At 49.2% G+C, this 14,707-nt stretch overlaps 1 protein-coding gene across 4 annotated transcripts in view; it reads right to left on the bottom strand.

The window, feature by feature from the left end:
- Positions 1–8,053: 8,053 nt before the first annotated feature.
- TOM1 (target of myb1 membrane trafficking protein) overlaps positions 8,054–14,707 on the bottom strand; it is a 50,948-nt gene continuing 44,294 nt past the window's right edge. Inside the window, exons 13-15 of one of the 4 annotated variants that reach the window (XM_038756734.1) lie at positions 13,369–13,428; positions 9,746–9,788; positions 8,054–8,414 (exon numbers count right to left, since the gene is read on the bottom strand). In XM_038756734.1, the coding sequence (XP_038612662.1) occupies positions 8,263–8,414; positions 9,746–9,788; positions 13,369–13,428 (255 nt within the window). In that variant the 3' untranslated portion in view covers positions 8,054–8,262. The remainder of the gene's footprint in view (positions 8,415–9,745; positions 9,789–13,368; positions 13,429–14,707) is intronic. The other 3 variants (XM_038756736.1, XM_038756735.1, XM_038756737.1) reach the window with 3 other exon arrangements.

Raw genomic sequence — 14,707 nt, 5'->3', positions numbered from 1 at the left:
TGTTAGTATGTTGGGTTTTGTTCTCTGTCTCCCCCTTTTAGACTGTGAGCCCACTGTTGGGTAGGGACTGTCTCTATATGTTGCCAACTTGGACTTCCCAAGCGCTTAGTCCAGTGCTCTGCACACAGTAAGCGCTCAATAAATACGATTGATTGATTGATTGTTTTACAGATGAGGGAACTGAAGCACAGAGACGTTAAGTGATCGGCCCAACGTCACATGGCTGACAAGTGGCAGAGACGGGATTAGAACCCACGACTTCTAGACTGGGAGCCCGCTGTTGGGAGGGACTGTCTCTATCTGTTGCCAACTTGGACTTCCCAAGCGCTTAGTCCAGTGCTCTGCACACAGTGAGCGCTCAATAAATATGATTGAATGAATGAATGTACGAACCCCAGAATCCCTTGCTTGGGCCCCCCTGCCTTTGGGAATCTGGGAGGTTGGTGGGGAGAACCTTCCCAGACTGAGCCCCTTCCTTCCTCTCCCCCTCGTCCCCCTCTCCATCCCCCCATCTTACCTCCTTCCCTTCCCCACAGCACCTGTATATATGGATATATGTTTGTACATATTTATTACTCTATTTATTTTACTTGTACATATCTATTCTACTTATTTTGTTAGTATGTTTGGTTTTGTTCTCTGTCTCCCCCTTCTAGACTGTGAGCCCACTGTTGGGAAGGGACTGTCTCTCTATGTTGCCAACTTGGACTTCCCAAGCGCTTAGTCCAGTGCTCTGCACACAATAAGCGCTCAATAAATACGATTGATTGATTGATTGCTGAGCCCCTTCCTTCCTCTCCCCCTCGCCCCCCTCTCCATCCCCCCATCTTACCTCCTTCCCTTCCCCACAGCACCTGTATATATGTATATATGTTTGTACATATTTATTACTCTATTTATTTTACTTGTACCTATCCATTCTATTTATTTTATTTTGTTAGTATGTTTGGTTTTGTTGTCTGTCTCCCCCATCTAGTAAGTACTCAATAACTACGATTGATTGATTGCTGACCCCCTTCTTTCCTCTCCCCCTCGTCCCCCTCCCCATCTCCCCCATCTTACCTCCTTCCCTTCCCCACAGCACCTGCATATATGTATATATGTTTGTACATATTTATTACTCTATTTATTTATTTGACTCGTACCTATCTATTCTATTTATTTTATTTTGTTAGTATGTTTGGTTTTGTTGTCTGTCTCCCCCTTCTAGTAAGCGCTCAATAAATACGATTGAATGAATGAATGAACTTGTACTTCCCAAGTGCTTAGTCCAGTGCTCTGCACACAGTAAGCGCTCAATAAATACGATTGATTGATTGATTGAGAGCCCTTCTCCAGTGGGACGGGAGCCAGCGTCCACAAAGGGGGCTTGGAAACCGGAGGCTGTTTATGCCTGAAAGTCCAGAGCAACGAAATGAAATTTTTTCTTGCCAACAGGCTTGGCTGAGCACCACGGAGCGATGCTGCCACTCACTGGAACAGAGAGTGGCCCTTCATCGCTCATGTATATAGGTTTGTACATATTTGTTACTCTATTTATTTTACTTGTACATATCTATTCTATTTATTTTATTTTGTTAGTATGTTTGGTTTTATTCTCTGTCTCCCCCTTTTAGACTGTAAGCCCACTGTTGGGTAGGGACCGTCTCTATATGTTGCCAACTTGGACTTCCCAAGCGCTTAGTCCAGTGCTCTGCACACAGTAAGCGCTCAATAAATACGACTGATGATGATGATGATCGCTCTGGTCGGCCAGTGGACTAGCCAGCTGGCCAGCCAGGTAGTCATCTTGCCAGCCAGCCCCCAACTAGTCAATAATAATATAATAATAATAATGGCATTTATTAAGCGCTTACTATGTGCCAAGCACTGTTCTAAGCGCTGGGGAGGATACAAGGTGATCAGGTTGTCCCACTTGGGGCTCACGGTCTTATTCCCCATTTGACAGATGAGGTCACTGAGGCCCAGAGAAGTGAAGTGACTCGCCCAAAGTCACACAGCTGACAGTTGGCGGAGAAGCAGCGTGGCCACCGGCCTCCAGCTAGTCAAGCAGAGAAGCAGCGTGGCTCAGTGGAAAGAGCCCGGGCTTGGGAGTCGGAGGTCATGGGTTCAAATCCCGGCTCCGCCGCTTGTCAGCTGTGTGACTTTGGGCAAGTCACTTCACTTGCCTGGGCCTCAGTGACCTCATCTGGAAAATGGGGATTAAGACTGTGAGCCCCACGTGGGGCAACCTGATCATCTTGTAACCTCCCCAGCGCTTAGAACAGTGCTTTGCACATAGTAAGCACTTAATTAATGCTATTATTATTATTATTCTCTGGGCCTCAGTGACTTCATCTGGAAAATGGGGATTAAGACTGTGAGCCCCCCGTGGGACAACTTGATCATCTTGTATCCTCCTCAGTGCTTAGAATAATGCTTTGAACATAGTAAGCGCTTAGCAAATGCCATCAATGCCATGTCAGAGGTCATGGGTTCAAATCCCGGCTCCGCCAACTGTCAGCCGTGTGACTTTGGGCAAGTCACTTAACTTCTCTGCGCCTCAGTTCCCTCATCTGTAAAATGGGGATTAAGACTGTGAGCGCCCCCCGTGGGACAACCTGATCACCCTGTAACCTTCCCAGTGCTTAGAACAGTGCTTTGCACATAGTAAGCGCTTAATAAATGCTATCATTATTATCATTATTACTATCATTATTACTTCCCAAGCGTTTAGTAGTGCTCTGCACCCAGTAAGTGCTCAATAAATACGATTGAATGAATGAATGTGGGACAACCTGATTACCTTGTAACCTCCCCAGCGCTTCGAACAGTGCTTTGCACATAGTAACCACTTAATAAATGCCATTATTATTATTATAGTCCTCTCCCAAGCACTTAGTACAGTGCATTGCATACAGCAAGTGCTCAATAAATACGATTGAATGAATGACTGCTGCATCCCAACGTTGCTTTATCTGATTATTATTATTATTATTACTTCCCAAGCGTTTAGTAGTGCTCTGCACACATTAAGTGCTCAATAAATACGATTGAATGAATGAATGTGGGACAACCCGATTACCTTGTAACCTCCCCAGCGCTTCGAACAGTGCTTTGCACATAGTAACCACTTAATAAATGCCATTATTATTATTATAGTCCTCTCCCAAGCACTTAGTACCAGTGCATTGCATACAGCAAGTGCTCAATAAATACGATTGAATGAATGACTGCTGCTTCCCAACGTTGCTTTATCTGATTATTATTATTATTATCATTATTACTTCCCAAGCGTTTAGTAGTGCTCTGCACACAGTAAGTGCTCAATACATACGATTGAATGAATGAATGTGGGACAACCTGATTATCTTGTAACCTCCCCAGCGCTTAGAACAGTGCTTTGCACATGGTAACCACTTAATAAATGCCATTATTAGTATTATAGTCCTCTCCCAAGCACTTAGTACAGTGCATTGCATACAGTAAGTGCTCAATAAATACGATTGAATGAATGACTGCTGCTTCCCAACGTTGCTTTATCTGAGATCCCGAGACTGGCCATAGCGGCTCAGCCCCCTTGGGTCCCCGGGCAGGCCAGCGGGCGCGGGGAGGGGACGGGGTGAGGGTCACCTCCCTGGTCCTCCGGCCCGTGGACTGGCTGGAGCCCTCGCTTTCTCTCCATCATCATCATCAATCGTATGTATTGAGCGCTTACTATGTGCAGAGCACTGTACTAAGCGCTTGGGAAGTACAAATTGGCAACATATAGAGACGGTCCCTACCCAATATTGGGCTCACAACTCCGCCGCGGCCCAGAGTTCTTCCAAGCCCGCCTTCGAGCGGCGGACACGTTCTGCCTCTACGGCTTCCTGAAGGGATGAGTTGTATCTATGTATATATGTTTGTACATATTTATTACTCTATTTTACTTGTACATATCTATTCTATTTATTTTATTTTGTTAGTCTGTTTGGTTTCGTTCTCTGTCTCCCCCTTTTAGACCGTGAGCCCACTGTTGGGCAGGGACTGTATATGTTGCCAATTTGTACTTCCCAAGCGCTCAGTACAGTGCTCAGCACACAGTAAGTGCTCAATAAATACGATTGATGATGATGATGATGAGTTTTAGATGTCCCGGGGCCGCCGGGCCAAGTCGTGTTTCCTTTCTCTTGGCCGCAGACAAGAGAGGTTGAGAGTTTCGAGGGGAGATACTGGGGTGGGGGGGAAGGGGCGGCTCGTGCAGCCCCCCGCTTCTCCCTGCCCTCCTCGGGGCCCAGCAGATACAGACTCCATTGCCGCCGCAGGCCTTAGTCCCAGCGCTGCCCTCACCCCGCCTTTTTTTCTTTAAATGATATTTGTAAAACACATACGATATTCCCGTCACAGCTCTAAGCTCTGGGGTACTTACAGCTCATCCGGCTGGACGCAGTCCCCGTCCCACACAGGACTCCCGATCTCACGCTGAGAAGCAGCGTGGCTCAGTGGAAAGAGCCCGGGCTTTGGAGTCAGGGGTCATGGGTTCAAATCCCTTCTCCGCCACTTGTCAGCTGTGTGACTTCGGGCAAGTCACTTCACTTCTCTGGGCCTCAGTTCCTTCATCTGTAAAGCGGGGATTAGGACTGTGAGCACCCCTGTGGGACATCCTCATCACCTTGTAACCTCCCCAGCGCTTAGAACCGTGCTTTGCACATAGTAAGCACTTAACAAATACCATCATTATTATTAGTATTGTCAGCTGTGTGACTTTGGGCAAGTCACTTCACTTCTCTGGGCCTCAGTTCCTTCATCTGTAAAGTGGGGATTAGGGCTGTGAGCCCCCCGCCCGTGGGACAGCCTCATCACCTTGGAACCTCCTCAGCGCTTAGAACCGTGCTTCGCACATAGTAAGCGCTTAATAAATGCCATTATTATTATTATTAATCCCCATTTTACAGATGAGGGAACTGAGGCACAGAGACATGAACTGACTTGCCCAAGGTCAAACAGCAGGCAAGTGGCAGAGCCGGGATTAGATCCCAGGTCCTCCCGACTCCCAGCCTCGGGCTCTAGCCACGAGACTATTCTGCTTCCCTTGTTAGGCGCCTACTCCGTGTCAGGCGCTGTACTAAGAGCTGGGGAAGACACAAGATAAATCAGGTCTACAGTCCCTGTCCCACGCAGGGCTCACGATCTAAGTCGGAAGGAGAACGAGTACTGACCTCCCATTCTTACAGATGAGACAACTGAGGCACAGAGAAGGGAAATGACTTGCCCAGGGCCACCGCAGGCATGTGGCTAGGCAGGGATCAGAACCCAGGCCCGTGCTCTTTCCACTAGGCCACACTACTCCTCAAATCATCCCTGCCTTCAAGGAGTTTACATTTGAGGGGGGAAAAAAGGTGACTTCCCTCTCCCGCCCAAGAATTCCATCCGGAATGATGCCAACTTTAAGGACATATTTTTTTTTATGGCATTTGTTAAGTACTAGAGGCAGCGTGGCTCAGTGGAAAGAGCCCGGGCTTGGGAGTCAGAGGTCATGGGTTCGAATCCCAGCTCCGTCGCTTGTCAGCTGTGTGACCTTGGGCAAGTCACTTCTCTGTGCCTCAGTGACCTCATCTGGAAAATGGGGATTTTTTTTTTAATGGCATTTATTAAGCCACCACTTGTCAGCTGTGTGACCTTAGGCAAGCCACTTAACTTCTCTGGGCCTGTTACCTCATCTGTAAAATGGGGATTAGGACTGTGAGCCCCACGTGGGAAAACCTCACGACCTTGTATCCCCCCCAGAACTTAGAACGGTGCATCGCACATAGAAAACGCTTAACAAATACCATCATTATTATTACTTACTTACTATGTGCCAGGCATTGTTCTAAGCCCTGGGGTACGTACAACGTTATCAAGCTGGACACATTCCATGTCCCACTGGGGCTTGAGGTCTTAATCCCCATTTGACAGATGAGGTAACTGAGACCCAGAGAAATGAAGTGACTTGGCCAAGGTCACACAGCGGACAAGTGGAAGAGCTGGAATTAGAACCCAGGTCCTTCCAACTCCCAGGCCCAGGCTCTACCCACTAGGCCATGTTGCTTCTCTCTCCTATTCTCCTTCCTACTTAGACCGTAAGCCCTATATGGGACAGGGACTGTGTCCAACTTCACTTGTACCTACCCCAGTGCTTAGAACAGTGCTTGGCATCCTAAGTGGTTAACAAACACGATTAAAAAGTAAATAAATCAATAAACGTTCCTGGCAGCAATGTCTCAGCTCAGCAAGCCAATTGGACCTTCCCTCTTTTCCCTGTCATCCCTCTTTTTTCCTACAGAGAAGCAGCGTGGCTCAGTGGAAAGAGCCCGGGCTTGGGAGTCAGAGGTCATGGGTTCATATCCCAGCTCCGTCGCTTGTCAGCAGTGTGACCTTGGGCAAGTTGCTTCTCTGGGCCTCGGTGACCTCATCTGGAAAATGGGGATTTTTTTTTTTTAATGGCATTTATTAAGCGCTTACTATGTGCAAAGCACTGTTCTAAGCGCTGGGGAGGTTACAAAGTGATCAGGTCGTCCCTCGGAGGGCTCACAGTCTTAATCCCCATTTTACAGATGAGGTAACTGAGGCACAGAGAAGTGACTTGCCCAAAGTCACCCAGCTGACAATTGGCGGAGCCGGGATTCGAACCCATGACCTCTGACTCCAAAGCCCGGGCTCTTTCCACTGAGCCACGCTGCTTCTCTAATTGGCCGCAATTAATTGGGATTAATATTGTGAGCCCCACATGGGACAACCTGATCACCTTGTATCCTCCCCAGTGCCTACAACGGTGCTTTGCACATAGTAAGCGCTTAACAAATACCAAAATTATTATTATTATCCTCCCCCTCCCTGAGAACCCAGCTTGTTCTGGTAAAGCGTCGCGGCGTGAAGCTACATGGCGTGTCCACGTACTGTCGGCCAACTTCCCCGGTGGCCCGAGCGCCCGCGTCGTCCGCTGTCCCCCATGTTGGCAGCCCTCTCAGCCTCCCCGTCCCCGGAGATCCAGGGCCCCGCACCGCGCCCCGGACGGCCGGGACCTCGCCCTTCCCGTCCAGGAACGCTCGCGGGCTTTGCCGGCGTCTTTTCACACTTTAATGGGTTTTTGCTATTGGATTTGTCATACGAAAAGCCAATCTCCCGGCCTCGCCCCGGCCGGGCCCTTACCCTGTTCCTTTCCAAAGGGGTTCACCCCAACGCCTCTCGCTCCCCATTTCAGGGCCTCTTTTCCAGGAGAAGTGTGTGTGTGGGGGGTGGGGGGGTAGGGGAGAAAGATAACCAGCCAAAACCAGGGAAGGGGAAGCAGGGACGTAAGCAGGGAAGAGAGCGGAACCAAGAGGGGGGCTAAGAGGCCTACCCCGTTTAGCGTTAAAGCTCAAAAGGTGCCCACTTTGAGGCCCTTGGGATGTTTCTGCTGACACCACAGGGTGCGAGGGGGTGGGGAGAGGGAGGGGCTGCCTATCTACCCTTCTTCACCTAGTCCGATACCTGGATAATGTGCAGCTCTACAGGATACACGGGGTCTTGGACAGCCATCGCGGATTCCTGGCGTGAGGAAGGGACTGGGGGCAACCGATTTAAGGGCCGAGACCCCAGCGGGGAGGTCAGAGGGCCGGATCTATGTGCCTAATCCAGGTGCAAGAAGGGTTTGGGCAGTCGGGGGAAACGGCCTAATCCCCGATTATGCCGGAGCAGCCCGGGACCGTGGCCTTGACTAGACTTTGCAAGCTCCCTGTCCTCTTCCGTCCCCACACCTCACCAGGAGAACTCCCCTCCCCTCTAGACACCCAGATGTGGAGGAAGGGGAAGGATTGGGGGATGGTACGGGAGTGTATATGTGGAGAAGAACTGCTCTGAGAGAGGACAGGGTCATACCGATGATGAGCCAGTCAGCTCGGCGGGAGATGAGAGAAACTGTGGAGAGCAGCAACTGATTCTCAGGCAGGATGCCCTGAGGGTATTGGTGGGTGGGGGATGAGGAAAAGGAGGAGGAGGAGGAGGAGGAGAAAGATGGGGGGGCTCCTTCCTACTCCCACAAACCCCACCTGGCCCCGGCCCCACCCCCACCTGCAGCCCTGCCACCTCCCCACTTCCCGAGTCTGACCCATCTCGTCCCTGATACAATAATCAATAATAAATCACCCCAAAGCAGCTTAAGCCTGGAGGTAGAAGCAGCGGGGTCCCGAGGCCCCCTTGCTCTCCCCCCGCTCCAGCCTGGCAGGAGAAAGGGAAGGTGTGGCCAGTCCACTTGCTCGGTGGCACGCTAGCCCCGAGGGTTCATAAGGCAAACAGAGCGTCGTCTTCCTTCTCCTTTGGCTTCTTTCGGGGAGCGGAGCTGGGCGGGGCGCTGGGCGGCCCGGCTGGCGCGCTGGGGAGGTTAGGGAGCCTTTCGGCAGCCTTTGCTCGGTCTTCCAGGAATTTATCAAATTCTGAGAGAGAGAGAGAGAGAGAGAGAGAGAGAGAGAGAGAGAGAGGGAGGAAGGAGGGAGAGAGACAGAGGGAGGGTGGAAGGAGAGAGAAGAGGAAAGAGGAGAAAGAGGAGGTAAGGAGAAAGAGAAACAGAAAGGGAGAGAGAAAGAGAAGGTGAGAAAGAGGAGAGATGAGAGAGAAGGCGAGAGAAAGAGGAGAGATGAGAAAGAGAAGGTGAGAGAAAGAGAGATGAGAAAGAGAAGGTGAGAGAAAGAGGAGAGATGAGAAAGAGAAGGCGAGAGAAAGAGGAGAGATGAGAAAGAGAAGGCGAGAGAAAGAGGAGAGATGAGAGAGAAGGTGAAAGAAAGAGGAGAGATGAGAGAGAAGGTGAAAGAAGGAGGAGAGATGAGAAAGAGAAGGCGAGAGAAAGGAGAGATGAGAAAGAGAAGGCGAGAGAAAGAGGAGAGATGAGAAAGAGAAGGCGAGAGAAAGAGGAGAGATGAGAAAGAGAAGGCGAGAGAAAGAGGAGAGATGAGAAAGAGAGATGAGAAAGAGAAGGTGAGAGAAAGAGGAGAGATGAGAAAGAGAAGGCGAGGGAAAGAGGAGAGATGAGAAAGAGAAGGCGAGAGAAAGAGGAGAGATGAGAGAGAAGGTGAAAGAAAGAGGAGAGATGAGAGAGAAGGTGAAAGAAGGAGGAGAGATGAGAAAGAGAAGGCGAGAGAAAGGAGAGATGAGAAAGAGAAGGCGAGAGAAAGAGGAGAGATGAGAAAGAGATGGCGAGAGAAAGAGGAGAGATGAGAAAGAGAAGGCGAGAGAAAGAGGAGAGATGAGAAAGAAGGTGAGAGAAAGAGGAGAGATGAGAAAGAGAAGGCGAGAGAAAGAGGAGAGATGAGAAGGCGAGAGAAAGAGGAGAGATGAGAAAGAGAAGGCGAGAGAAAGAGGAGAGATGAGAAAGAGAAGGCGAGAGAAAGAGGAGAGATGAGAAAGAGAAGGCGAGAGAAAGAGGAGAGATGAGAGAAGGTGAAAGAAAGAGGAGAGATGAGAGAGAAGGCGAGAGAAGAGAGATGAGAAAGAGAAGGCAAGAGAAAGGAGAGCAGCAGAGAGGAAGAGAGAGAAACAGAGAGAGTGGGGAGAGACAGAGAGAAAGAGAGAGTGAGTGAGAGTAGGACACAAACAGGGAACAAAGAAAACACAAATTTAGGGCAAAGAAGGTCATTATGCACAGGGAACGTATCTGTTAATTCAATCTGCCCCCCAAGTGCTCAGTACAGTGCTCTGCACATCATAAGCATTAACTACATCCCCCTGATTGATTTAAGAAGGGATTGTGAAGAGAAGACAAGGGGACTACTACCTTCGCTGGTGACTCCTTGAGAGTCCTCCGCCTCATTGCCCTGAAAGAGGGAAAGAACCGATGGTAAGCAGGGTCCCTTGGCCTGGCCAGAGCAGCCGGCATCTGTGTGAGCAGGGGGCTCGGCGACTGCGGCGGGAGATGGCGGGGGGGTTTCCTAGCGGGTCCCGCCCAATCTCACGGCTGGCCTGCCGTGTTGGTTGAGGGAGGAGCTGGTATTGATATGTCTCCCCTTCTAATAATCATAATTACAGTATTTAAGAGCTTACTATGTGCCAAGCACTGTTCTAAGTGCTGGGGTAGATACAAGGTGATCAGGTTGTCCCTCGTGGTGCCGACAGTCCTGGGCCCCACTTTACAGATGAGGTAACTGAGGCACAGAGAAATGAAGTCACTTGCCCAAGGTCACACAGCAGTGCTCTGCACAAAGTAAGCGCTTAATAAATGCCAATAAAAAAAAAGAAAAGTGCTGGAGCTGGGATTAGGACCCACGTCCTCTGATTCCCAAGTCTGTGCTCTTGCCACTAGGCCATGCCGCTTCTCAAGCCACACTGCTACTCTAGACTGTAAGCTCGTTGTGGGCAGAAAATGTGTCTGTTTATTGTTGAATGGTACTCTCCCAAGCCCTTAGTACAGTGCTCTGCACATATTAAGTGCTCAATAAATACAATGATGAATGAATGAATGAGTGTTGAACCCATAGAGAGGACTCCCCTTCTCCTTCTGTCCAAGCCCGGAGGGAGTGGTCTCCAAGAGAAGCAGCCTGGATCAGTGGAAAGAGCCCGGGCTTTGGAGTCAGAGGTCACGGGTTCAAATCCCAACTCCGCCAATTGTCAGCTGTGTGACTTTGGGCAAGTCACTTCACTTCTCTGGGCCTCAGTTCCCTCATCTGTCAAATGGGGATGAAGACCGTGAGACAACCTGATCACCTTGTAACCTGTCCAGCACTTAGAACAGTGCTTTGCACATAGTAAGCGCTTAATAAATGCCATCATCATCATTAGTATTATTATTATTATTGTCGTTTGTGGAGCCCCGGGAATGCCCCCTCTGCAGCTCTATTCCTCAGTCCGGGGTGACCCATGAGGACTCACCCTGGTGTCTGGGGTGGAGGCGGGTAATCGAGCCCCAACCTGAGTTCTCGGCTTCCCCCTAAATGAGAGCAGCAGCCCCCAGCCGGCTTTGACAACTGCAGCCCCACTGCTGGACACCCAAGAGGCTTCCCTGGGAAGCCGACGGCCATTTGTTGGCCATCCCTCCTCCTTTCCACTCCCTCGAGCAGCTGGGCATCATTCATTCATTCAATCATATTTACTGAGCGCTTACTGTGTGCAGAGCACTGTACTAAGCACTTAGGAAGTACAAGTTGGCAACATATAGGGACAGTCCCTACCCAACAGTGGGCTCACAGTCTAGATGATAATAATAATTGCATTTGTTAAGCACTTACTATGTGCAAAGCACTGTTCTAAGCGCTGGGGGGATACAAAGTGATCAAGTTGTCCTACGTGGGGCTCACAGTCCTAATCCCCATTTTAAAGATGCGGTAGCAGAGGCTCAGAGCAGGTAAGTGACTTGCCCAAGGTCACACAGCTGACAATTGGTGGAGCTGCGATTCGAACCCATGACTTCTGACTCCAAAGCCCGGGCTCTTTCCACCAAGCCACACGGGAACTCATCAAGCCTAGCTGTTGGTCCTCCCAGCGGCCCGATGGCTCTTCAGATGCCTGCCGCTCTCCTTTAGATGCAGCAGCGTCCGGAGGAGCAGCGTGGCTCAGTGGAAAGGGCCCGGGCTTTGGAGTCAGAGTTCATGGGTTCAAATCCCAACTCTGCCAACTGTCAGCTGTGTGACTTTGGGCAAGTCACTTCACTTCTCTGGGCCTCAGTTACCTCAGCTGTAAAATGGGGGTTAAGACTGTGAGCCCCTTGTGGGACAACCTGATCACCCTGTAACCTTCCCAGCACTTAGAACAGTGCTTTGCACATAGTAAGCACTTAATAAATGTTATTATTATTATTATTATTATTATTATTATTATTATTATTATTATTATTATTATTATCATTCCAGAGTGTGATTTAAAAGCCCAGTAAGTAGACAGTCAATGTTTGGCGGCCAGGGCCTGGCTCTAGTGCCGGTCATTCCCCTGCATTTCTGACCCAGCCAGATCGAGGCTGCGCTCAGAGCACCCCGGGGGATGGAAGGGGGCCGCAGGATGGAGAGGAGGGACAGAAAGGAGGGGCACATTTTCTAAAACGCTTTGCACACAGTATACACTCAATAAATATGACTGAATGAATGAACATTGAAGCCCAGCTCAATGCAATCCCCACGTTTCATGACATTGCATGACGACAGTCCTGTGAAGAACCTGTCAGGCAATGGGAGATATGAAAAGGGCTCAGAACTTTGGCCTGGGCCTTGGCAAAGCCCAGAGGATCTGCTGGTTCGGGGGAGGGCAGAAGGGGCACGACTGAGTCGGAAGACGGATCCGGGCAGCGCCCCTGATACACAGTCACGGTCTCTGTCTCCCACGGATCATTTCCCAAAGTCGGGCTCTAGGAAGCGGCTCCTGACGGAGAAATGTTAGTGGGAAGGGAGGACTCAAGTTCTCTCCTTCTCTACCACTTCCCTCCTCTATTGCACGAGTGAAATTCTCCTTCTTGGACGAGTCTAAGAAGGAAAAGGACAGGGAGTGGTGTGGAGAGCAACGGGGAAGCCCGTGGTGGGCGGAAGGGGCTCCGCAGCACCTGTATATATGTTTGTACATATTTATTACTCCATTTATTTATTTATTTATTTGACTTGTACATATCTATTCTATTTATTTTCTTTTGTTAGTATGTTTGGTTTTGTTCTCTGTCTCCCCCTTTTAGACTGTGAGCCCACTGTTGGGTAGGGACTGTCTCTATATGTTGCCAACTTGTACTTCCCAAGCGCTTAGTCCAGTGCTCTGCACACGGTAAGCGCTCAATAAATACGATTGATGATGAAGTTCTCTCCTTCTCTATCACTTCCCTCCTCTCGCGTGGCTCAGTGGAAAGAGCACGGGCTTTGGAGTCAGAGGTCATGGGTTCAAATCCCAGCTCCACCAATTGTCAGCTGTGTGACTTTGGGCAAGTCACTTCACTTCTCTGGGCCTCAGTTACCTCATCTGTAAAATGGGGATTAAGACTGTGAGCCCCACGTGGGAAAACCTGATCACCTTGTAACCTCCCCAGCACTTAGAACAGTGCTTGGCACACAGTAAGCGCTTAATAAATGCCATTATTATTATTATTATTGCACTAGTGAAATTTTCCTTCTTGGACGAGTCTAAGAAGGAAAGGACAGGGAGTGGTGTGGAGAGCAACGGGGAGGCCCGTGGCGGGCAGAAGGGGCTGATAGGCCTCATCATCATCATCACCATCAATCGTGTTTATTGAGCGCTTACTGTGTGCAGAGCACTGTACTAAGCGCTTGGGAAGTACAAGTTGGCAACATATAGAGACAGTCCCTACCCAACAGTGGGCTCACAGTCTAAAAGAGTGGGCTCACAGTCTAAAAGGGCTCATGGTGTTTCCCCAGCCATCTGAGGCTGAACCGCGCCTGGAATCAAGCCACTGGACTGGACTCTACTTACCACATCAGTGGACAGCCACTGTTCAATATCCTCCATGAAGCAGGCCTGAGTCACTGGAATCTGGGTGGAAGAAAGGAATGAACAGAAGCTGTGATTCCAGTCACCTACTAGCAAATCCTCCTCCTCCTCCCCTAGCCCTCTAGCCTCCACCCCGAGTCCAGCCAGCTGATGTTCATACTGCCTAGAGGAGGGGCCTGAAGAGTCTCTGGAGTCATTTTTAATCAACATTTTCTGCAGATGATATCAAGCTCCGGGATGTGGTGACTTGAAGAAGAATCTTCATCATCATCATCATCATCAATCGTATTTATTGAGCGCTTACTGTGTGCACAGCAATGTACTAAGCACTTGGGAAGTACAAGTTGGCAACATATAGAGACAGTCCCTACCCAACAATCAATCAATCAATCAATCGTATTTATTGAGCGCTTACTATGTGCAGAGCACTGTACTAAGCGCTTGGGAAGTACAAATTGGCATCACATAGAGACAGTCCCTACCCAACAGTGGGCTCACAGTCTAAAAGGCGGAGACAGAGAACAAAACCAAACATACTAACAAAATAAAATAAATAGAATAGATATGTACAAGTAAAATAAATAGAGTAATAAATATGTACAAACATATATACATATATACAGGTGCTGTGGGGAAGGGAAGGAGGTAAGATGGGGGGGATGGAGAGGGGGACGAGGGGGAGAGGAAGGAAGGGGCTCAGTCTGGGAAGGCCTCCTGGAGGAAGCCCTATGGGGATGTGGGGGAAAGAGGTCTTTGCCCCTGTTTAAGAATCCTGACCCCATCGGCTGGAACCCCAATCATTAATCGATCACTCATCATTACCCTAAGCTCTACCAACTCCCCAAGTGCTTAGTACAGTGCTCAGCACACAGTAAACGCTCAAATTCAATTGACTGATTAAATGTGTTCCTCTTCAGGGAAACCCTGATGAACTATCGCTAATCAGTTCATTCATTCATTCATTCATTCAATCGTATTTATCGAGTGCTTACTGTGTGCAGAGCACTGTACTAAGAGCTTGGGAAGTACCAATTGGCAACATATAGAGATGGTCCCTACCCAACAAAGTTCCCCTATTTCACCATCGATGGTATTCACTGAGCACTTTCTGTGTGAAGAGCACTGTGCTGAGAACGTCTCATGTTACAGTGAGTTTCCTGAGGACAGAAGTGACTGCACCAGGTATGTTTTATGCTTACCTGATACAATATATTAAAACTTTCTCTCTTCGTATATGAAATTCACTTCAAAAAAATTATAAAGGTGATACCTAATATCTTTACCCAAAGACTTACACAAGGATGCACGAACTCGACTGGGT

The sequence above is a fragment of the Tachyglossus aculeatus genome, chromosome 14, assembly GCF_015852505.1.
Source record: "Tachyglossus aculeatus isolate mTacAcu1 chromosome 14, mTacAcu1.pri, whole genome shotgun sequence".
Lineage (NCBI taxonomy): Eukaryota > Metazoa > Chordata > Mammalia > Monotremata > Tachyglossidae > Tachyglossus > Tachyglossus aculeatus.
Note: the sequence above shows the minus strand (reverse complement) of the source record. Positions and strands in the feature narration are given on the sequence as shown.